Source organism: Phyllostomus discolor, chromosome 8 (assembly GCF_004126475.2).
Source record: "Phyllostomus discolor isolate MPI-MPIP mPhyDis1 chromosome 8, mPhyDis1.pri.v3, whole genome shotgun sequence".
NCBI lineage: Eukaryota > Metazoa > Chordata > Mammalia > Chiroptera > Phyllostomidae > Phyllostomus > Phyllostomus discolor.
The window spans coordinates 74,521,046-74,545,923 of NC_040910.2; the positions used below are offsets into that span (position 1 = coordinate 74,521,046).

Consider the following 24,878-nt stretch of genomic DNA (forward strand, 5'->3'; position numbering starts at 1 on the left):
TTTTGCATGCGTTCACTACTTAATTGGCTTGTAGGTTGCATGCATTATTGAAGGTATAGATTCTTGAAGGAGGAAACAAATAGCTTGAGCTACTCACCGTCTGCAAGTCAGACTGCTTGCAGTGGATGCCGTACTTAGAGGGCTCTGTGTAAAACGTGTTCAGATCGAGTATCATGGGTGATGAAAGAGGCTGGGGCTATCATGTGAAGAACAGTTGAAGACACAGGGAATGACTACTCCAATGGTCAAGTTAGCAGTCATGAGGTTAGGTATATTTTTTATCAGTGGTCAAGGTGATTTACTCATCAGATTTATTCCTTGGAATCTCTTTGAAGGACTTGAGGATTTATGGACTTACATAGGCACATGTGAATGGGTAGTGGCACACACCCAGCTGGGACCATGGCTTTTTTCCCCTGACCCAAATTCCCCATATCCCTTTGAACTGACACTGAAGTCTTGCTAGGTTCTTTTTGGGAACCTTTTTAGATAAAATAGCATGTAAATCCGCTTTCTGAAACGAGGTGTCATGACTGAGTCGTGTTCTTCCAGTGACAAGGATCCAGGCGGCCTTCTTCTTTTACCCGAGAAAGGCGACCTGGCCGGTATGAACATCAGCGAGGTCCTGGCAGTCATGAGGACTCTCCTCTCTGTTGCTGCTCGAGAGGTAACTGATGGCTGCCCCCTGTTTCTTTGCCTTGTGCTTTTAGGAGCAGTCACTGCACCTTCCCCTTTAGCCCTCATTTACAGTACGAATGGAGCTTTGTTCCTGTGGCTATTACATGTGAGCACGAAGGTTTCTCAGCCTGCCTTGGCTCTTAGCCAGCTTCTGCAAATAAGTGAGGGGACACTTCTATGACATGTTTTCTTGCTGATTTTTGAAATTCATCCAGGTGGATGCATGTGCGCAATGTTTATTTTATGGAGATGCCACAATTAATTTATCTGTTGTACTTTAGAGCAATAGGTTGTTTCCAGTTTGGGGCAATTACAAAGCAGTTATAATAGAACATATATTGTGGTTCTTATGTGCAAGAGTTTATTCCTGGAGGTCAGGTGATTCTTCAGAGAAACTCTGGAGAATAAAGATGATGGTTAGAAAGCCATATATGGGGATAAGAATTGTTTTTTAAGGTGGGAGATATTTGACTGAAGTCTCAAGGGAAGGAGCCAGGGAGAAAAGGGATTTGAAGACGTGAAAGGGAATAGAGATGATTGGTGGGGCAAGGTTCCTGAGGGGCAGAGGAAACCTTATGGAGTAAAAACTATTTGTGGCAGTTCTGAAAAGCTGAGGGTGAAGCAGGAAGTTTCGTAATACTTTTGTCTTGGTCACTTCTGGGTTGAAAGCTCTTTTATGACCATTCCCCACTTCCCTAGAATTATTTTTGCCAGTGGCAGCTGCTGTCTTAAAAAAGGCCCTTGGCTGTGTTCTGTGAATGGCCTTGTTGTAAACACTTTCTCTTCGTCTCCTCCCCTGTAGTGTGAACTGTTGATGCTCGACAGGGCCCAAGCAGAAGTCGGCTCTGTGCTCTTCTCCCTGTTCTGGTCTGTCCAGGGCAGCCTGCTCTCCTGGTGCTACCTGCAGCTGAAGAGCACAGACCCTGGAGCCAAAGATCTTGCCGTCGACCTTCTTGAAAAATGTGAGTTTCATTTCAAAGTCCATGGAAACAGATAGGTGTTTGGGTTTTGAACCTGTGCGTGTTGTCACTTTTTAGTACTCATTTTCTTTTCTTGGTACAAATCAGATTTGTCTTTAGGTTGTTTTTTTCTTCTTAAAATAGAATTCTGTAGCATATTTTTTTGCCTAAAGTTTCCTGTCTGAATGTTGTAGTATGCCTAAGTTTTCTTTCTTTCTTTTTTTACTGTAGGGTTAGGTCATTTCACAGCCTAAACTTTGCCCTTGCAATCATACAGTACTGCTAGATGATGTCATACTCTTTAGTAGTCTGTTATCCTGGTTTTAATCAAGTCATCTGAAAGGAAAGTCTTAAACTTTTAACATCTAAGGTGTGTGAGCCCCGCTGCGATCTTTGCTGATTACTGGAAATACTCAGATTCGTGTCCTGTATACCCACAGAAAACTAATGATATGTAACTCAGTCGGATCTGAGAAATCGTACGTGGAAGATTTAGTTCCATCCAGCGTGGTCTCAGCAGCGGTGACAAAAACGCTTACACTGTTCAGCCCTGCCCCCTAAAGCTGACCTCCTCACGTGGCATACCTAACGATGGGCCCGCTATAAACCAAGGGACACTAGCAACGCGTAGATCAGCCGTGGAACTTCACTTATGGAAGTGTTCTCTTCACCCATTTGAAAAGAAGCAAAAACAAAAAAATAAAACAATAAATTACTTCAAAGATCATCTTTTACTGAGATATGCACTGCTTTCCCCACCCAGAGGAAAGCATTTATACAACACTTCACGGGTCTTGCTGATGTAGAATTTCTTCCACAGCTTCTGTGATAATTTGCCCGTGATGTTGACCAGCAAGTGATATTTCTGCCATGTAAAATACTGTTTTCTCTATGTTTTGGTAGATGTGGGACAGTTTCTGGCAAGCATGAGAGTGATTTTGGAATCCCTTTTGTCACAGTACAGTGGAAAATCCTTAGTAGAAAAATTATGTAATTCGGTGTTTTCAATGGCAGCTCGTCAACTGGTAAGACAAAGTGGTGGCCCTTTGTAAAGGGCAGGAGGGGGTTGGTGATCTGCACCCGCAGGCAGAGTCCGAGGAGGGCACTAAGTGCTTTGTTCATCTTCCTTTAGGTAATCTTTCTGCTGGACTTCTGCACTTTGGACATTTCCCACCTCACACTCCTGAGAGAGTTCAGTGCCCTAACAGAGTTGTTGAAGCAGCTCTGCAGTGACCCCGAAGGAGGACCAAATAAGGTGAGTTGAGTTGGCACTTGAACCTGCTTCGTGTCCCCTCTCAGGAGCACTGTGACCGTGCTTAGTGAACCATACCATGAGCACAGATGTACACAGATAAATTACGTCTAGAAGACCCCCTCTGTTTTATCAGTGGTTTTGCCAGCAAAGATAAATGCCGGTCTGAGTAGATTTGGCATTTTAGAGTAGATTTGGCATCCTGAATAGATTTGGCATCCTCTAACACGGATTTGGTCTGTGTTAGAGAAGGGATAAAGAGGAAGCTGTGCATGGATTAATTTCATCATTGTACAGCACATAAAATTATATAAAAACCATATATGTCGCTTTATTATGGTAAATGAATAACCAGATTGAAATCCAGAAGTGAAAATATATGTTGCCAGGTAAATTAGAAGGATTGGTATTTTTTAAATTTTATTTATCTATTTTTAGAGAAAGCGGGAGGGAGGGAGGTAAAGAGGGAGAGAAACATCCATGTGTAAGAGATTACAACATTAATCAGTTGCCACTCACAGGCCCCAACCAACCCCAACCAACTGTGGACCTGGCCTGCAACCCAGGCATGTTTCCTGGTTGGGAACTGAACTGGCAACCTTTTGGTTTGTAGTCTAGCACTCGATCCACTGAGCCACACCAGCCAGGGCTAGAAAGGTTGGTATTTAAAAGATGTTCTCCCTCACTTAAATTTACAGGATACAAATTTTTTTCACTTTTCTTGTTTGAGTCTCACAGTAACTTTGTGGGAGTAGAAAGGGCATATGTTAAAAAGTCTATTTTAAAGGTATAAAGGCATGGACTAAAAACAAAAGGAGGGAAGCAAGTTGATGGGCTCGGATTTGCCAAAGTTCCAAATAGGACTCTAAAGTCTGAAAATTCCTAACTCAGTGTTTTTTTCCGCTGGAAATTCATGCTAGTAGTGATTTGTTGTAATTAGAACATAAAAGCTAATCACAGTCACTATAGTGCAGTAAAAACCATGTCTACTCTGCTGGATGGTAAGTGTATGGTGATGTATATACGCAGATGGGGATGTCAGGTGTGTTTGTAGCCCGTGCGATGATGATCTATGCAGAGATGTTGAGGGCTGTCTGTCTAGGTCACTGATACGGGAACACAATCCACTGTGTACGGCTGGCTAGAAAGTGATGAAAACCTTTCTTTTTTGACTCATTTGTTTGCATAGCTGGATGTCGAGACTTGGCAACAGGAACAGCCAGTGGTGTTACATACATGGACTAAGGAGTCTGCCCACAACTATGAAAATAATTGCCATGAGGTGTCTGTCTTTGTTAGCCCAGGGGCCACCTATTTTGAGGTGGAATTTGATGAGAGGTGTGAAACTGAAAAAAGGTAAGACTCACATGTTCTTCTTTCCCAAGCAATACTGGACCAAAAATGAGAGAAGGAAAGTGATAGAGATTATGCTTTCACAGGTATGATTATCTGGAATTTACCGATGCTAGAGGTGGGAAAACACGTTATGACACAAAAGTCGGCACTGATAAATGGCCCAAGGTGAGTGGTGTTTGCGGAGAGAGATAAAATGCCTACTTCTGCATCCTTGTGGCATCCCTCATCAGGTAACAGATGTGTGGTCTTTGAAGAGAAGCATTTATATTATGCATTTGTAAAAGGAAGGGTTTATGTCAGAGTTCAGCAAACTACATCCTGTCACCTGTTTGTAAAAGCAGTTGTTTGTTTCACACAGCCATACCTATGTTCATGTATCATCTGTAGCTGCTTTGGTACTACAGTTGCCAACTTGAGTAGTCACAACAGAGATGTGTGGCCCCAAAAGTCTCACATTTATTACCTGGTTCTTCATAGGAAAAGTTTGCTGACCCCCAATTTATATCACATTTTCTAGAGGAGCAAGAAAAGGCCAATGGCTCCAGGAGGGTCCAGACCATGGTAGTAAAAGCCAGGACTCCACCTTGCAGTGAGGTCTGCGTGATCTCTGGGGCTGGGAGGTCAGGGCTGCTTCAGACTGTTGACCTTCCCTCTGCTATCAGTGGTGTTGCATGGGAGCAAAGGCATGGGCGAGTGTGAGCTCTGGCTAAGCAGGTAGTGGGCAGATGGACATCAAGGTTTAGGAAACTGACCAGTAGTTTTCTGCCAACTTTGCCTCTTCAGGAGGTATGACTGAATTTTCTGGTTCAGCCACCCCATTGTACGTTTCTCCTCTAGTAGCTTTGGTGAAGGTGATAAGATGCAACGGTGAGACTATAGCCCAATTTTAAATTTAGATGTTTTGAGCCATGACGAACACGCTTATATTTTACTGAAATGCTGCCTTCTCAAATCTGTTTGACCACATGATTTTTTGTTTGTTTCTAGAAAGTGACCTTTAAGGCTGGTCCTCGGCTACAATTTCTCTTTCATTCTGACAGCAGTAACAATGAGTGGGGCTACAAATTCACTGTTACTGCTTACGGCCTGCCTGATGTTGCCGTGTCTTGGGGCTTGGATTTACAGCTTCTTGTTTCCCGACTGATGGGACGCCTTGCTTCCCAGTGCATGGCACTCAAGTCTGTGCATCGTAAGTCCACATACTGTCCCTTCCCTTCTTGCTACAGCCTCATTGAAGACCAGCGTGGTACTCTCTCTCGTTAGGTTGCCTCTACCTAGTGGAGGAGCAAAGGTATTGATAAAATTCCCTTTCAGTTTCCTTTAAACCAAACCAGAATAAAATGTCCATGTGACACCATGGGGCAGGGCAAGTGGGGGAGCGACCTGGTTTTCAGCAAAAGTGAAAACCAGGTTCACTTTTTTCACCTTTTTTTGTAAGGTGAATATTACAAAATATTCATCCTTTTTTTTTGTAAGTGAATATTGGTATGCTCCAATAAGAAGGCAGAAATATAGACTAAATTAATTTTGTATCCTTTGTGTGGGTAGTTATATAAATATGGGAATGTGGATTTTGTCTGAAAGTGATTTCTTTTAGTTATGAAATGCATCCAAGAAACAAGTATTATATAGAATAAAACTTTCTAGAATATTTTGTGTCTATATTACTTCTTGAGTTTTCCTGGTTATAAAAGTAAAATATCATAGAAAAATTGCATGATGGAGAAAAGCCATTCTTAACCCTAATACCCAGAGGTAACTATTATTAACATTTTAATTTATTTTCACTTAGTCTTTTTTCTATGTCTATTCGTAAACACATAGATGGTGGGTATTTAATTGTTATTTTTTACAAATTTAAATTTATAAACTATGGACATTTCCCCATAATTCAACATTCCTAGTCTCCTGTTATACCCTAGAGGTGGTTCACATTGTATGTTCAGCTCACTATACAGGTTAGTCATTTCAGAGGCACCTTGTAACTGAAGCTGTTCCACAGGATGGCAGCATTTCAGGACTTCCTTGTGGTTTGGGTTCATCTGGGGTATGTGTTCATAAGTTCACAGTTACATTCTGGTAGATGTGGGTGAATCCCTCCAAGTCTTAATAATGTCCAGTTTTTTAAATCTTTTCTTCATCAGTTCAAAGATTCTTAGTGTGTTATTAAGGATAGAACTCTCATAAGCCTTCTTCTCTTTCCAGAGTTAGGAAGTAACATGGCAGTACCTCAGGCAAAAATGGCATTAGTCCTAAACTCCCCCTTGTGGAAACCTGTCTTCAGGCATCAGATATGTCCCGAGTTGGGATTAGAAGCAAGCTGGCCCACTCATCCAGAACAGGATAGTAAGGAGGTATTTACTCTTCTGTTGTCTTTCTATTGGGAACGGAAAATGTTTACTAATATTTATCATGTTAAGTTATACATGTTTGTGTTTATGTCTAACCAAAGTTGCTGTTAGTTCCTTGAGGGCAAAAACTACCTCTCATTCATTCAGTGTCCCCACTGTGTGCCACGGGGGCCAGTGTATAATGGGTGTTTGAAAATTCTGAGTGAGTGACTCTTTAGGGAAGTGTAGTAGGTGCTCAGTAAATCTCTCTTGATGGAGTTATTAAACAAATAAGTTGAGTCTATTTTTAGTCCCCACTTAGTCAAGCTTTGGAGTAAATGATTTATGCTAAACTTTTTGTTCTTCATGGAATGGTAGCACATTATTTAGGCTCATAATATTTAAAACACTAAACAGGTTTGCCTGCTATTTCTTTTTCATCTCTCCTTTCCTCTGTCTCTGCTCTACTACTTTTCCTTCCTCCTCCCCTCACTCCCAAGTTATTCAGTTGATTGCTGAATCCAGGGACTCTTTCTCTCCTCTGTTAAATTTGGTTCCCTTGGACCCTCTCTTCTTTTAATTCCATGTTAGTCGACTGTCTTCTCTTACATCTAACTGCTACATCAGCCTCTTTTACTGACCTTTCTTATTTTTCCTTCTCTAAAGAGCAGGCTTAATTCAGGCTTTCTCCCTGTCCTCACAGCCCACCAGACTTCATCCTCTCTTCTTTCTTCTGCTGTCACATCTGTGTGAGTAGTTCCTAAACGTCAGTATACAGCTCTGGCTCTTCTCCCAGACTCCTCATGCATCTCATCTCTTTTGGGTATTTTCATTTTAGTGTTCTGACTCCTTTTTAGTTCAGAAGTGTAAAACCAGGATGCTGCCGCCCCACCAACTGCTCGCTCCTGTTATTATCATTGTTGTGCTCCTAGGCACTGAGCCACTGCTCCTTAGCATCACCTTTATTCCACCTTGTTCTCACCTTTCTCTCCAGTCAGCTGCAAGCCCTATGGATTTATCTTTGTGATGTTCTTCTCTTTTCATTCCTTCTGTCTCCATCTTTATCCAGACCCTCACCTTGCACTTGCATTATTACATTGGTACCTAGCAAGTATTTTTTTTAATACTGCATTATCTTGTCATTCCATTGCCAAGCACCATTAATGGCTCCCCATTGCCCACAGGGTGAAGTCTAAACTCCTCAGTGTGACAGTCAAGGCTCTCTGCAGTCTCCTTTCACCTTACCTATCTGACTCTAGTTCCCACCACCCCCAGCTGAGACTTCAGGCCAGGTCAGTCTCCCCACTGACTCTTAACTTCTGCTAATGTTTGTGTTCCTGGGGCCAAACCTGCCCAGTCTTCATAGTCCAGCCCGAAGCCCATACCCTCCACAAGGCTCTTCTGAGTTACTTTAACTTGCCAGGAACTCTCTCCTGTAAATTCTCTGCACTGCCCTGGCTGGTGTGGCTCAGTGGATTGAGTGCTGGCCTGCAAACCCCAAAGATCACCTGTTTGGTTCCCAGTCAGGGCACATGCCTGGGTTGTGGGCCAGGACCCTGGTTGGGGGCGTGTGAGAGGCAACAGATCGATGTATCTCTCTCACATCGATGCTTCTCTTCCTACCTTTCTCCCTCCCTTCCCCTCTGTCTAAAATAAATACATAAAATCTTAAAAAAAAAAGTTCTTAGCACTGGGTGTCCCCTTTCTAGGCATTTGGCACTTCATAATATTTTGCTTTATGATAGCACTAGTTTTAATGCTCTTAATGTTTTGTTTATGTTTACCTTTTTTAAAAACCCATATATCTGTCTGTTCTCCCCAGAATAGAGTTAAACTTTGTGAGAGTATGCACTGTGTTCTATACTTCTTCGGCCTACTAGGTGTTCAGTAAACTTTATTTTTTGAAGGAATGTCTTAAACATAATGGTTTGTTGTTGTTGTTGTTGTTCCCAGGTTAAGAACATCCCTGATGACCCCTGCCACCATTTTCTTCTTGATTTTGCACAGTCAGATCCTGCTCAGAACTTCTGTGGGCCATATTCAGAACTTTTCAAAGGACTCATACAGGCATGTAGAAAACAGGCCCCAAAGACAGATATAGTTGCTGGTTCCACTATTGATCAAGCTGTGAACGCCACCTTTGCTGCTCTGGTGTATCGCACTCCAGATTTATATGAGAAGCTGCAAAAATATGGTAACTTATATTACAGGGAATATTTTTCATCTGACGTCCAAATGCTAAGTTTTAAGAAAGCCTATCTTAAGTGAATAAAATATTTTGAAATAAAAATATATTTCTACAACTGTAGACTTCATCTTGTTATGTCTACTTTGCCAGTCAAAAGATTCATGACCAATTTATAGTTAGCAGACTGGAGTATATGGCAAGTAGCCTTGAGTTTCCTAATTAGCAGACAATTTGCCTTACCTAAAATTCTAATGGTAAACCACCCAGAAGTTTAATGGAAAGCTTAACTTGGGCTATAGTACCAGCTCAAAAACTAGAACTTGTGCAGCTTCAGGTTAACTGGACAATCTTTCTGCTTCTTAGTATCTTTATCTGTAAAAGTTTAGATTTAATTAGCTGTAACATTCTAAGAAATTCTAATTAAAACAATTGTTTAGGTAACTGGAATGTGCCCATAACCAAGGAGGGAAGTATCGGTATTAGTTCTTATCTTTAGACTTGCAGCTTCTTTCTAGCATGACCCCTGCTCAGCTTCCTCTGTTGATAGCCTGCTCTACCATTTCTTTCTGCCAGGGATATGGTCTCTGTGTATTTACTGTGTGTGTAGCCTGCAGCCTAACAGGGTTCACAGAAGGGAGAGTCTCTCTCTCCATTCATAATTGTTCAGGGACAAAACATTTCAAACCCTACCTAAAGATGAGGTATGGGTTTTCCTGAGCATGTTGGCAGGGTATGTGTTCTTTCTGTGGTACAGGTGCAGTGAGCAGGAACAAATGCCTCCTTCCATTAGAGTAGGTAATTGACTGTTGCTCTTATTACTATTTTATTGTGGATATTAATATTGAAATTATTTTTTTTTTAATTTTTTTAAGATTTTATTTATTTTTTAGGGAGGGAGATAGAGATAGAGATAGAGAGAGAGAGAGAGAGAGAGAGAGAGAGAGAGAGAGAGAGGGAGAAAAATCAATGTGCGGTTGCTGGGGGTTATGGCCTGCAACCCAGGCATGTACCCTGGCTGGGAATGGAACCTGGGACACTTTGGTTCCCAGCCCGCGCTCAATCCACTGAGCTATGCCAGCCAGGGCTAATATTGAAATTATTATCACTGCTACCTTTATTGCTGAATTCTTTGGGTCTCATATTGCAGAATGTATTTCTTGGTTTCCAACACCTTGATTACTCCCTCAAATATTAATATTTCCTTTAAGAAGTTGCTCAAATAAATAAAATTACACTGCGACATGAGTGATTTGTGGAAACAACTAGGGAATGGGGACAACATGATTTGTATGGTTTTGAAAAAATTCGATATATGTTTCATCATTAAACTGTAGTTAGAGAGCTGGACAATTTTTGTTATCTTTCAGTAGAGGGATAAAAGAGAGCTGAGAAACAGAAAGTTTCTTTCTGTTATCTTTCAGTAGAGGTGTTTTGAGAGCTGAGAAACAGAAAGTTTCCAGCTGGGGGAGAGTTCTGCAGCTCCTTTTCAAATCATGTTCAGATAGCACAATTAAATGTGAGAATTAAATATTTTGCTGAGTACAGATTGTTCTAATACCTACTATTGCCACTTTGAAGGAGACATACATGGTCTCAGTTCTTTCTGTCCCTGCCTTTAAGGGCTGTTTGTGTGTTCTTTTTTTTTTAAAAGATTTTATTTATTTATTTTTAGAGAGGGAAGGGAAGGAGATAGAGAGAGAGAGAGAAACATCAATGTGCGGTTGCTGGGGGTTATGGCCTGCAACCCAGGCATGTACCCTGGCTGGGAATCGAACCTGGGACACTTTGGTTCCCAGCCCGCGCTCAATCCACTGAGCTATGCCAGCCAGGGCTTGTTTGTGTGTTCTTTAGGACTGAGCTACTTAAAGAGTGGTCCTTGTGTAGCTAATTTGCTCATAATATGTCTAAAAATTGTTTGCCTTTTTTGATTAGAAATGTACAGAAGTTTTTCAACTTGACTAAAAGCTACTCGAGGACAGGGACCATGTCTGCTTTTCTCAGCATTGTATTACTAGTGCCTGATATAGAGCCCAGCATATTCTAGACTTCAGAAAACTAACATTCATTGCATTATACATTGGTTCAACAGGAGCTTCACACTGTTCTAATACATATATTTTGTCGCTTCTCTTCATCTAAAACCTAAACTACAGCTTTTTTGTTATAGTAATAACAAAATTATAAAAATAACCATTCGTATAGAAACGTACAAAATACAGGAAGGCATAAAATAATTATCAACTATAATCTTACCACCTTGAGAACACTTCTATTAACATTTTTCTATATATCTACCTAGCCTTTTTTAATATATTTTATTGATTATGCTATTACAGTTGTTCTATTTTTTCTCCCCTTTATTCCCCTCCATCCTGCACACCCCCTTCTACCAGCTTTCCCCGCCACCCTTAGTTCATGTCCATGGGTCATACATTATAAGTTCTTTGGCTTCTCCATTTCCCATGCTGTTCTTAACTTCCCCCTGTCTATTTTGTACCTACCATTTTGCTTCTTATTCCCTGTACCTTTTCCCCCATTCTCCCCCTCCTCTCCCTGATGATAACCCTCCATGTGATTTCTGTTTCTGTGATTCTGTTCCTGTTCTAGTTGTTTGCTTAGTTTATTTTTGTTTTTGTCCTTTTTTTAGGTTCAGTTGTTGATAGTTGTGAGTTTGTTGTCATTTTACTGTTCATATTTTTGATCATCTTCTTTTTCTTTTATAAGTCTCTTTAACATTTCATATAATAAGGGCTTGGTGATGATGAACTCCTTTAACTTGACCTTATCTGGGAAGCACTTTATCTGCCCTTCCATTCTAAATGATAGCTTTGCTGGATAAAGTAATCTTGGATGTGGGCCCTTGCCTTTCATGACTTTGAATACTTCTTTCCAACCCCTTCTTGCCTGTGAGGTTTCCTTAGAGAAATCAGCTGATAGTCTTATGGGTACTCCTTTGTAGGTAACTGTCTCCTCTTCTCTTGCTGCTTTTATGATTCTCTCCTTATCTTCAATCTTGAGTGATGTAATTATGATGTATCTTGGTGTGTGCTTCTTTGAGTCCAACTTCTTTGGGATTCTCTGAGCTTTCTGGACTTCCTGGAAGTCTGTTAAGTTTTCAATTTTTTTCTCTTCCTCTTCTCCTTCTGGCATCGCTAGATTCTGATGTTGGACCATTTAAAGTTGTCCTGGAGGTTCCTAAGCCTCTCTTAATTTTTTTTTTTTGAATTCTTTTTTCTTCATTCTCTTCTGGTTGAATGTTTATTTCTTCCTTCTGGTCCAAATCCTTGATTTGACTACCAGTTTCCTTCCTGTCACTGCTGATTCCCTGTATGTTTTCTTTTATTTCACTTTGCATAGCCTTTACTTCTTCCTCTATTTTGTGACCGTATTCAATCATTTCTGTGAGCATCCTGATTACCTGTGTTTTGAACTCTGAATCTAATAGGTTAGCTATCTCTTCATCGCTTAGTTCTATTTTTTGGAGCTTTGATCTGTTCTTTCATTTGGGCCATGTTTTTTTTTTTTTTGTCTCATTGAGCCTGTTATGTAGTAAGGGGCAGAGCCTTAGGTATTTGCCAGGACAGAGCAACCCACATCACTGTGTTGTGGCCCTGTATGTGGGGGAGGGGTCTGAGAGGGAACAGTGCCACTTGCTTGGCTCTCGACTGGCTTTCAGTCACTTCCCCTGCTACCCAAAGCAAATTGGGCCCTTCTGGTGCTGATTCCCGTGGGTGGGTTTGTGTGCATTCTAGGACCCTGTGGGTCTCTCCAATGAACTCTCCTGTGAGGCTGGGAGTTTCTCCCACTGCCATAACCCCCACAGGTTTTTACAGTCAGAAGTTTCGAGGCTTTATTTCCCTGTGCTAGAACCCTGGGTTGCTCAGTCTTTCTCACTCCTCAGTTGTTCCTCACAGTTGATCTGCACACAAATGTGGTACCACCCAGTCCACCAGCCACCACCTTGTCGGGAGTCCTCTCAACCCCGGCTGCCTGTCTTTGCCCTTCCTAGCAGTCTGTATGAATGCTTCTTCTCTAACTCCTTGGTTGTCAGACTTCCATACAATTTGACTTTCTGGCAGTTCTGGTTATTTTTTGTTTTTAAATTTGTTGTTGTCCTTCTTTTGGTTGTGCAAGGAGTCCAAGTGTACCTACCTATGCCTCCATCTTGGCCAGAAGTCTGTACCTAGCCTTTCCTCTAAGTATATTTATCTGTGTATATGCACACACATGTATGCATACATACATACGGGGTAGGGCAAAAGTAGGTTTACAGTTGTGAGTACACGAAAACCGTTTATTCTTATATTATTGTTTATTAATTGTATTGTTTTCCCTATGAACAACTATAAATCTACTTTTGTCCCATCCTATATATTTTTTTTAAGATTTTATTTATTTATTTTTAGAGAAGGAAAGGAGGGAGAGAGAGAGAGAGAGAGAACCATCAATGTGCGGTTGCTGGGGGCCGTGACCTACAACCCAGGCATGTGCCCTGACTGGGAATCGAACCTACGATGCTTTGGTTCGCAGTCCATGCTCAATCCATTGAGCTATGCCAGCCAGGGCTATGTATGTTTTTAATATGCATATTCTTTTCAAATAGGGCAATGTTTATACTTTTTATAACCAGAGTTTTTAACTTAATATATACCATGAAGTTTTTTTATGTGTCAATAATTATTTTTACTGACTTTTAGTATTTTTATATTACTTTTAATATTTTAATAGTTATTATATATTTACTTTTAATATTTTGCTCACTTTAATAGTATGTTTATTTCATATGTTGTTCACTTGAAAAAAGTTTGAAGTAACCCAGAGAACCCATTACAGCCATTTGTGGCTTAATTGGTAATTTTTTTCCCCCAAGCCTCTCTTAACTACCCCCAATGTGTTAGTGTCAGGGAAAGGACTTTTTGTGTGGGTTAGATTTAGAAGCTGCAGTGTGCTTAATGCTGCAGTGGTGAGTCGTGTTAGCTGAATGTAATCTCTTCATCTCTCCTTTCCCCAGTAAACAGTGGGGGCAAGACAGCCCTGAGTGAGGAATTTGCACAGGTGTATTCCTTGGCAGATGGGATTCGAATATGGATGGTAAGATTTTCCTTTCATGTGACTTTCATGTTTTTTAAATTTTCCTACCACAATATCATGGAATTAAAGTGTGTAACTCTCAAGAATATAACTTCTGGAATGTTTCTTAAATTTTAGTGACATGAATGGATATAAAGTAATTTAGAACCTTTAAAACCATAGTTTGGTGAGTACTGAGAAAGTCAGAATAAACAGGGTTCAGTTGAGCCCCCCTTACACCCATAGTAACCCCAAAGGCCAGAAGGGAAAGCATCACTTTAGATACTGGGTACCCACTGATGGCTTTAGTCGGGGGGGGGGGGGGGCGGGCCTCTGTCAAAGGAGAGGCCTTTCTGCAGCTTAGAAAGGCGGCTCTGCAGCATTGTTTGTGACAGCAGTAAACTGGAGAAACAAAGTAAGAGAATGGACAAAAAGATTGTACATTATGTTACTATATAATGTTGTATTATAATGTAAAATGATAGTATAATACAACAATGAAAGGGAAATAGAGCTGCATGTGTCAGCCTGCATGGTGCTCACGAACATGACGATCAGCCAGAAACAGCACGCTGTAGCTGGACTATATAGGCACAATAGTCCTTATATAAAATTTAAGGACACACCAAGTCTATTTGTTATGTACATTAATATGTAGTGAAATTATACAAATGCTAGGAAATGATAAACACAGAAATCAGGAGAATTGTTTTTATTTCTTGAGCATGGAGATGAGTATTTATCAGTATTATTTTTTATATATTCACAATCATCTTAATTATTACACAGTAACTGCGGAAAAGTCTTGAACTTAGCAGAGGATAGATAATGAAATTGAAAGTAGGAGACTAATTGTGTGTAATTGTGATAATTAGATGAAGATGGCTTTTACTCAGAAGATAGAATGATTAGAGTGTGTGGCTGATAGGATTGGTGAACAGGAGGATAGAATTTAGGACCACTCCCAGGTCTTGGGTGGGGTGACTTGGTGGATGGGAGCAACACTGACCAGGATGGGAAAGGTGGTCTTGGATATGAGAGTGGGCACGTAAGTTTGCTGTGGGACATGTTGAGTATGAGGACATTTAGATGATCTGAGACATATGACTAAAGAATTAAGTAAATATGAAAGAATCTGATTGGCTAATATCACACAGAAATGTCAAGGTTGAAAAAGGAGAACTTTTAATCATTGGGAAGTTTTTTATTAAATGCATAAGTTTATCCAGGAACACAGCCTTGGACAGAATTCACAAATATTGGAACATAGTTGGTGCCCCAAAATACTGGATAGATACAGGGAAGCCAGAATGAACAGGATCTCTCAAGAGAAACTAAAAGGTATTGGCATCAGAATGGTAGGAAAATCAAAAGTGTGTGCTGACAGAGAAACAAAGGCAGTAGTAGCAGTTTAAGAAAAAGAGCATCTGATAAAGTCAGTTACCAAGTAACAGTTCAAGTAGAAAAGATGTGGCAGTTGCCAAGGCATGTTTTAGATTGTGCTTCTGGTTGTAGCAGAGGACAGACTGCTGACAGTTGGACAAGATGCCAGCTTTCTCCCCAGGACTTTGGCCTCTCATAAATCTCACATGGCTTTCTGCCGGGGATGTCAGCACTGTGGTCTACATTGTGACCATTGCCTGAGTGGGCGCTAGAAGCCCCGTTCTGTGCCTGGCAGTCTAGGCATAACTTAGAGGTGCCCTCATTCAGGGACAAATAGAGATCAGATTTTGGTCCAACCTCTGCAGCCAACTGGATGTATGGCCCTTGCAAGACCCTTCCCTTCTCTGGATCTCTGCTTGTTTATGTGTACTAGGTCAGCCTTAGATAAGGGCCCTTCCAGTTCCAGTGTTCTAGGATTTTTTAAATAATAAGGTCATGGGTATAAACACTTCCCAAATAACACATATTTGAAAAGAAAGGAGTTTTGCAGATACAGCTTTAGACAGCTTCATAGCCTGGATTACTTCTAGGACTAACAAAAGCAAGTCAGTCCTATGTCCTCATCAGCTGAACAGTAACTATAAAGTTCTCCATGATCTCAGCACTGTGTGCTTTTGAAGTAGTTGCTGTGGCTGCCCTTCCTGCCGTGCCTGGACAGCCTAGTTATGTGGCTCAAATCCTCCCCCTAGTTAGAGATGAAGCAGAAGTCCCTGGTGAGCCTGGGGAATGAGGCCGAAGAAAAGCACGGGTCAGAAGCGGCCGAGGCGAACCCTGAGAACCTGGGTGAGTGCACCGACACCCGCTGTCACACTGGGCCTCCTGTCCCTGTTTCATAAACACCCAGGGGCCCGTCTCCAGATTTGTTCAGCCGAAGCTGTGTTGACTTAGGGAAAGTAACAAGGCACTAAGCGTAGCTTTTAACGATGTAGAAACTTGCTTTCTTCTTTCTAATTACTTCTCTTGGGAGGCATCAGGTGTTTTTGGAACTATATCTTATTATGTTTTGAAAGTGTGCTAACATTGAATATTCAGTGAAGTTAAGGAATTACTGTTAAATTTTTAATGATATTATGGTTATGTTATTTTTAAAAACTTAATTTTTTAGAGAAATGCACTGAAGTTTTACAGTTGAAATAATGTGGTACCTAGGATCTACAGGGCAGCGGGGAGTGGGTGAAACTGGACCGGCCTTGGGTTGGTAACTAGTGAAACCAGGTGAAAGCACATGGAGGGTGTCTTTTTACTATTGTCCTATGTGTGTGTTTGAAATTACCCACAATAAAACTTTTTTTTAAGTGTGCAGTTAGTGCTGGGAAGATTTTGGCGTATACAATGAGATAAAATTCAATTATTTTCTATCAGTAGATATGTATATCGCTATATGAATGGAGGTATTTCTTGTCCTAAACTGTAGAGTTTAAAGAGATAATTTTCTTTCTAAAACTAGGCCATAAGTTTAATTTTAACTTTTTTTCCCATTATCTTTTTTGCATTTAGCAAAAGAATGTATTCAGAAAAGTCTTCTATTATTGAAATTTTTGCCCACGGGTATAAGTTCAAAAGAAAGCTGTGACAGTTTGGTGACTACAGATGAAACTGATCATCTGCAGCCACTTGACAGGCGCCAGAGGACAAGCTCTGTGGTAGAGGAGCACTTCCAAGCCTCCGCAGCTCGTACGGAAACAGCTCCCGCTGCTGCGGGAGACAGGAGTCCTGGCTTGGATGTCCAGCCGAAGCTGCCTCCCAGCAGTGGCCCTCCTGCCGCAGAAGTGTCCTCTGCCACAGCTGAAGAACCCTCGTCGCCTTCCACTCCCACTCGGCGGCCTCCCTTCACCCGAGGGCGACTCCGGCTACTCTCCTTCCGATCGTTGGAGGAGGCCAGACCGGTGCCCACAGTAAAAGAGAAATACCCTGTGCTGAAGGATGTCATGGACTTTATTAAAGATCAGTCACTCTCCCACGAGAGGTGAGCCATGCATGACCTTTCCAGCACTTTCTTTTTTCAAGCCATAGGTACCTAGTCTATTCAAAGGCTTAAAAGTTCATGTTAAAAATGAGCAAATAATACTTGAAGGATAGATCAAAATTTGTTTTAGAATGTTTAAGAAAAAAAATAGTGATTTTTTTCCTTCTTTTCAAGAAGTACTTTTTCATTTAAGGTTTGTACATAATATTGTATATAAATTATATCTCAGCAAGATAAAAAAAGGAATATGTGTTTTGGTAGCTGCCACTTACAATTTTGTCTTACTTTAAACCTGGGAGAAATTTAGAATTTGGTGTTATTTGTTAATGGGCCTATATCTCTGGAAATATTTCATTTTTTAATTTCTTATCCTAAGAATTAAGGCATTGTCTCTGGGGAAGTAAAGATATCAAGGTTCCTTTTTAATTGTTTTTATAGCTTCTGGACAGTTGGTATAAACCCAATTTGTAATGCTGCTGAGTAAGGACTACAAGTAGCAAGCAGATACTGACACTGTGCCTAAGTGACATTTCTGACACCTCACAATAGTGTTTCTACTGTATTAATATGGCTCAGAACTTGGGTGGGGGTATGTTTTCTTTCTGCCCCAGCTCAAGAATTTTCTGGGTGTTTCTGACTTGAGTTCTGTCTCCAGTGTTGTAAAGGTTCTTTCCCTGAGAAAAGCCCAAGCCCAGAGCATCCTCGAAGTCCTAAAGATAATTCAGTATTGTGCAGAATCCCTTGGGCAGCCTCATTGCTTCCATCCGCCTTGTATACTTTTTCTGTTGGAACTTCTGACATGCCAGAAAGAGTTCACCAAGTAAGTACAAATTACAAGTCTGCAAAGAAAACAAGCAGGGGTCATTTTAAAGAAATCCTGTTTTCTTTAATTAATAATTCTGTCATTTCCATGTAAGAAACAAATTCATGTTTTTGGTCAGTTCATTCTCATCCCAAGGAAAAATGTGTTCTCTTTATCCTTTCAGTAACTAAATATCAGGAATATGTTTATTTCTTCTGATGAGTGTATCACTTCTATTTCACCAGACAGTGAGGATTATGTTCCCCATATACCTATACTTATCATTTGGCTCCTGGAAACTGTGAGATAAATTTAATGCTCACTTACAATAATGATATTAATCTAAGTAATACCTCACAAGGTTGTTCTAATATGTACTCAATAAATACTTTCTGAGCCCTGGCTGGTGTGGCTCAGTGGGCTAAGTGCCAGCCTGCAAACTGAAAGGTCACTGGTTTGATTCCCAGTCAGGGCACATGCCTGGGTTATGGGCTGGGTCCCCAGATGAGGGCGTGTGAGAGGCAACTGATAGATATTTCTCTCACACATCTATGTTTCTCTCCCTCTCTTTCTCCCTCCCTTTCCCCTTTCTCTAAAAAATAAATAAAAATCTTTAATATTTCTGAGTGTTGACTGTGCCGGGCGCTGTTCTATGTGTTGTATACACATACAGTAGTGGACAGGGCAGACAAGATCCTTGTTCTCTGGGGGAAAAGAAACTCCCAGGATTTGGGCTTGAGCAGTTGCGTGGTTGGAGATGCATTTTACTGAAAGGAAGGGTATGGAAGAAACAGAGTGGGAGAAACACAAAAGGTTTATTTTGGCCGTGTTAAGTTTGAACTGCTTCTTTCACATCCAAGTAAGGATATCAGGGAAATAGAGATAGGAGCCTAAAGTTTCGGAAAGAAGCCAGGAGCAGGCATAGAATTTGGGTACTATCAGTGTCTATAGATGGAATTTAAAGCCGGGAGACAGGTGAGACCTCAGGAAGAGCGCAGAGACAAAAAGGCAGCTCAGGACTGAGCCTTAGGGGCACTTCGTTATTTAGAAGTCAAACAGAAGAAGAGTGGTGTGGCCATTGAGAGCAAAAACCAGGGGATGGTGGTGTTGTGGAAGCCAAGAGAAGAGTATATCTCAAAAGCAGAATGGTTGGCAGTGTCAAACGCTGATGGAAGAGGCTGCATGAGAGAAGAGCACACTGAGTTTGATAACAGTCTTTCTGAAGCCATAGGGCTGCAAACCTGCTTGGACTGGGTTAAAGAGAAGTGGGAGACAGAGTCGGTAAAATGCAGAGAACATAGGTGTTATTTCAAAAAATTTGGCCTTAAAGGGAGCAAAGGAATAGGACAGTAATTGGAGATGTGGGATCAATTGAGGGTGTCAAGAGCTGTGTGTGCGAATGAGTCAGCAATGAGGAAAACTGGGTGCAGGAAGGGAGGGATCAATGTAGCAGCAGTTGAATAAGTAGAGAAGTCGGCCTTTGACAGGCCAGGGAGACTCCGTCTGTGGTAGCAGGACACAGAGTGGCCAGAGATGCAAGTTAGCTGTTAGCCTTGGTAGTACAAAGATGGGGGAATTCCTGTATGATGATTTCTATTAAAAAAAAAAATCTTTGAGAATAATCATCAGCTAAAAATGGTTTAGGAGGAGGTAGTGGCAGTTTAAGGAGAAGTAGGGAGGTGTAAAGTAGTCATAACAATTGAGAAAGCCACTCTGACTGCCTGACAATTTGAGTGCTTATTTAAGGGCTTTGGTTGTGAATTTATAAAGTGACCCTGGTCAGTTTGGTTGTGTAATGTTGCTGGAAGCAACTCTTACACCAAGTTGTTTTGACTCTGTGTAAGATTTCTTAGGCAAGTACATGGATGGAGAAGAAAACGAGAGCCTTGGTGACTGCCCTCAGTCAATGCCAAGGTGTGATTGGCCATAGACTCTAAGCTGAGAGCAAAGAGAAAGCATGCTGGGAATAGCAGATAGTGAGCATGAGGGAGCGTCATGGGGTGGGGCTCCTGGGATTGACAATGCTATTGTGGGAGTCCCTGAGCAGGCGAGCCAGATGAGAGGTTGTGGTCAGAGTAGGATGCTCTGAAGTGAGAAGTTCAGAGAGAATGCCATTACTGTGGTGACAAGGACAAGGAAGTGACTATCAGGCTGAGGTGGCTAAGGGGGTGAAGAACATTGGAGGTGAAGATGGCAGAGAATCCAGGGACTGTGGCATCATTTCCACGGATATTAAAGCCTCCAAGGTGACAAAGGTCTCTGTGTCTTTACACAGTGAGTCTTTACTCACTGTAAAGATCTTTACAGTGACCTTGATGCTAAATTCATCAGTGGAGGGAGGCAGAAGGGTGGGCACGACTCCATAGAGGTAATTTGTGAAAAATACTTGACACAGTATCTGGCGCTCAGGTAGTGGTAGGAGGGTGGTTTTTATATTAGCGAAAGAAGATTACTGGTATTTCCACACTCCTGTGGGCAACCCTCCTGACCTAGGCTGTTTTGTCTGTTACTTTAGAAGTCATTGTATTTGTATTTGCTTAATGGTTCTGTGCCACCTCATTCAGCTTGCTTCTTCCTGGCTCTTTTTCCTGTAAGAAGTAATGATTATTAAGTAAATGATGTTCTGACGATTAAGTGACCTGTGATTTCCTCTGTTTCTAGTTATTTTGGACACTTGGAAGGCTGTGGTGCAGATCTACACAAAGAAATTCGAGACACTTACTATCGATTTGTTCTCTTTCTGGTCAAAGCAATCAAAGGATTTAGTAGCATAAATGACAGGTACTGGACAACTTTGTAACTTCTAGAGAAAAAATTATTTATACTTTTTCTGATTTTAAAATTAGTGTTGAAAATGTAGAAAAGTACAAACGGTAAAATGAAAACCCCCAATCTCACCATCTAGAGCTAATTGCTAATGTTAACTTAGTAGTATATTTTCTCCAAGCTTTTTTTTTCTCCAAGTATATGGCATGTACATATTTTTAAAGGGGATAGGTCTTGGTTTATCTAAGAATTTATAAATTGTTATTTTCAGTTTATAATGTAAACATATGTACAGTTGTAAAACAAGTAATAAAGCCATTCCCCAGTCTTCTCCGTAGTAAGTGGCTTAGACATAAACCTTAAATCAAATGGTTCTTCCCTACATCTAAGTGGCATAACCTCAGTTGCCTAAGCTAAGTGGAGGCTGGCCCCGCTCCTTCTATTTATTGAGAGGTGGTTTTTACTATTCAGTCCTTTTCCACCAGAGTCCTTTATGGTAGTCCTGGCAACCTGGAAACCTTACTCTCTGCTTTCACAACTCCTTTGTTTCAGCTGTTCTTTGAAGAGGTTTTGTATGGCTATGAGGAACTTGAAAGGAGATTATAAAGAACCCAAACCAGCAATCTGGAGTTCCCCTGTGCTTTCCTTTCCAGTTAAACCAGCTCTCTGACTTGCTTTGTGTCTGTTGTCTCCGTTGGTGATGTGCAGCTCTGCTAATTGCACTTTTATGGCCTCTAGATCCTTGCTGCCTGCCTTGTCCTGCATACAGACAGCCCTCCTTCATCTTTTGGATATGGGCTGGGAATCCAGTGACCTCACCTTCTTTGTTGACATTCAGTTACCAGATCTCCTCATGAAAATGTCACAAGAAAATATAAGTGTACATGACAGCGTGATCAGGTAAGAACACAGTGCTGCACTCTGCAGTTCCTAGAGTACTGATGCAGGGGTCGTAGCACAGGGGTTCAGAGCACGGATGCTGGAGCTGGACTCTGGGATATCCTGGCTTTGCAGCATACTAGCTGGATGACCTTGGGCAAGGTATTTACCCTCTCTCTGCCTCAGTTTCCTCATCTTTAGAGCAGGGGATAATGATGGCACCTACCTCACAGGATTGTTGGGAAGAATTGATGGGTTCTGTTTCCCAGTGTTTGGATCAGTGCCTGGTACATGGTAGTATGTGTAAGCTGATTGGTGGTGGTTGTATTGTACAATTGGAGAATGGGGATCCCTCTGCATTTTTGGAGACTCGAGTATAGCTTGTTGAATTGGAAACTTCTTTTCTATATTTTTTGTTATATATGTATGTGGTTTTAGCCACTCTAACATTCTGCACATTATAAGGACTTAAGGTATGAGGAAAAAATAGTATGCAAAGGGGTTTTTTCCCCACTTTTAATGAGTGTCTTTCCACACTGCTCAAGTTACCCATTAACCATTCATGCGGGTAGAAAAGAAAGGGGAAGAGAATGGGAAAAGCAAGAGGAAAGAATTAATAGGAAACAAATGAATGTGTTAACCCCAGAACAGTTTTCATTCAGAAGGAATATTCTGGGAAAAAAAGAGAATTAAAGCTGTCTCTTTGTTTACCAGACCTCAGCCATTGCTCTGCTGTCAGATGGTGCTCCTGGCTAAGAGAGGGAACACAGAACGGGGGCATCAGCACACTGGCTCTGTACCTGCCAGTCTGCTCGTTGTTTCAGGCTTCATCTGCACCTAGGGATAGAGTCTTTGGGGTGGGACCATATCCTTGCCTGCCAGTCCCTGGTAGCACCTGGCCCAGAGCTAAGCCTGAGCAGGCCTAAAGCCATTTCGTTGAATCACATGAATGAACAGATGTGTATTTGTTGCTTGGTCATCTATTTTGCATTTGCGGTCAAACAAATCATTTTGTACTTAAAATTGTGATTGCTAAAACAAACTGTAAACTGAAATAATGGAGATTTATAATTTTGCATCTAAGGAGCCCATGGATTGTCTATATGAAACTCTATTTGAAATGAGGAAACTGAGGACCAGGGCTGAGTGCTGTGTCCAGGTCTTGCAGCAGCTAGTGGGAGAGTCGAAGCCCCAGGGCCTCCTGACTCCTTCTCATGCTGATACCACCAGGGTATGCTGAGCATGACTTAATCATATTTCTTTTTAAAAAATCACTTCATTTGGCTCCAGTGCCTGGCACATAGTAGGTTCACCACAAATGGTTGTCAAGTACAATTATGCCATGTAGGAGCGACTTTGAGTTCTTGTTCCTCACCCATTATAGTTTGCCCTGGAAAGGTTGTCTCCCTTTTTATTGGTATATAGTCATACCTTGGTACTCATCAGCTTCAGAATTCATCAAACCCTGGACTCATTGTATTTTGATGAGAAAAAAATGTTTCAGCACTCGGCACTTGCTTGGGACTCATTGCACTTGCTAGAACTTATATGAGTCTCAGCTCCGCCCCACCAAGAGAAAATGCTTCATTATTCAGTACTCGTCACTTTCGGCACTTATCAGGAGTTCTGGAACTAATTAATGACAAGTACCAAGGTGCTACTGTATATTTATCAAACATCTGGAAAATCCTGGGATTTTTTAAAAGCAAATTGGTCTCTTCCCCTCAGAAGTTTAAAAATACCCAATAATTTAGACCCCATAGGACACAGGGTCTACTAACCAGAACTTTCTTGGATTGTTGGGAGAGGCATGCTTTTCTCCCTTTATGTCCTTCTTTCAGCCAATGGAGTGAAGAAGATGAGCTTGCTGATGCCAAGCAGAATTCAGAATGGATGGACGAGTGTCAGGATGGCATGTTTGAGGCCTGGTATGAAAAAATAGCCCAGGAAGACCCAGAGAAGCAGAGGAAAGTAAGACATTTCATCTAGAGTAATCTAAAGTGATTTACTAGGATTTGGAGAGGAGGGTCTGCCTGGTGAAGTGCCAGCAGGCTATCTCCTGAGGGCGCTCAGGTGGCAGACAATACCTTAGTGAGTCCACTGTCACCGATCATGTTCTCCAACCTGAGGGGTCCCAAATACTGACTTGACCACACTCAGAGAGTGACTCCCTCCCACATAACTAGACTCAGAGAAAATAGGTTCATGAGGCTGAAGTATAATATTAGGTACCAATTTGTTAATATACAGTGAGAAATAGAATTGCTAAAGGCCCTGGCTTCCTATGGACAAGCAACATGGGAAGCCACATTTCAATCAGAAGGTTGGCTTGGTGATCATGGAAGCAGCCATATGTCCACAGGGTCAGAGTTACATGATTCAGATGTGTAAAAGCACCAGGCTCAGGTAGCCTGGCATGTCCATCTCTCCACATCAGGTGTTTATCTGTCACCACTGCATTGTGCCAGGCATCTGCAGCCTCAGATTCATTAATTCTCTTAGTATTTGCATGCCTACTGTGTGCCAGTTACTTTGCTCAGCTAGCACTTCTGTGGTGCTTGGATAGAACACAACCAGCTTTGTCTTTGCAGCTTTTCTCTTGTGTATCTTAATGTCTCACTGGGAGCAGTTCAGTAGTTTTAAAGTGACTTGGCATATTTGCTCTGATTTATAACTGTTGGGTGACTTAGTGATTTATTTCTCATTTTTCCAGGCTATAAAGATAAACTGTACTGTGGCCTCCAGGTAGTTTCTAGTAGAATAGTTTGTTTATGAAACAGTACATTTACTATCTCCCTAGAAAGTTTCCTTTTTAAGTGCCAGTAAATGATGCTTCTTTTGTAGTGTTTCCTATAACTGTGAACACTGCTACTCTTGTCTAACCAAGTACCCAAGCCAGAAATCTGGATATTATTCTTGACCTTCCCCTTTTACTATCCCCCATATCCAGGCAGTCCCCAAAGACCCTACCTGTGCCTCCTTAACACCTTTCAGATCTGCCCACCTGCTGCAGTCGAGCTCATCTTGCAGTCCAGCTGCTATCACCTGTCATGGACCTGCTTTAACCGTATCTGTCATGGTCACTGTCCCTGACTCTAGTCTTGCCCCTTCAATTCAATCTTCACTTAATAACTGGACAAACTTTTAGAATGCTCAAATCTGACGACATTAATTAGTCTTCTATTTAAA

At 41.4% G+C, this 24,878-nt stretch overlaps 1 protein-coding gene across 3 annotated transcripts in view; it reads left to right on the plus strand.

The window, feature by feature from the left end:
• The window catches only part of ZZEF1 (zinc finger ZZ-type and EF-hand domain containing 1), a 112,249-nt gene that overhangs the window by 44,750 nt on the left and 42,621 nt on the right, over positions 1-24,878 (plus strand). For all 3 annotated transcript variants that reach the window (XM_036033240.1, XM_036033239.1, XM_028534605.2), the window contains exons 18-33: positions 553-667; positions 1,481-1,640; positions 2,541-2,662; positions 2,770-2,892; positions 4,079-4,245; positions 4,329-4,410; positions 5,233-5,434; positions 6,451-6,599; positions 8,529-8,769; positions 13,775-13,854; positions 15,966-16,059; positions 16,774-17,242; positions 17,898-18,062; positions 20,706-20,825; positions 21,549-21,710; positions 23,531-23,660. In XM_036033240.1, the coding sequence (XP_035889133.1) occupies positions 553-667; positions 1,481-1,640; positions 2,541-2,662; positions 2,770-2,892; positions 4,079-4,245; positions 4,329-4,410; positions 5,233-5,434; positions 6,451-6,599; positions 8,529-8,769; positions 13,775-13,854; positions 15,966-16,059; positions 16,774-17,242; positions 17,898-18,062; positions 20,706-20,825; positions 21,549-21,710; positions 23,531-23,660 (2,581 nt within the window). The remainder of the gene's footprint in view (positions 1-552; positions 668-1,480; positions 1,641-2,540; positions 2,663-2,769; positions 2,893-4,078; positions 4,246-4,328; positions 4,411-5,232; positions 5,435-6,450; positions 6,600-8,528; positions 8,770-13,774; positions 13,855-15,965; positions 16,060-16,773; positions 17,243-17,897; positions 18,063-20,705; positions 20,826-21,548; positions 21,711-23,530; positions 23,661-24,878) is intronic.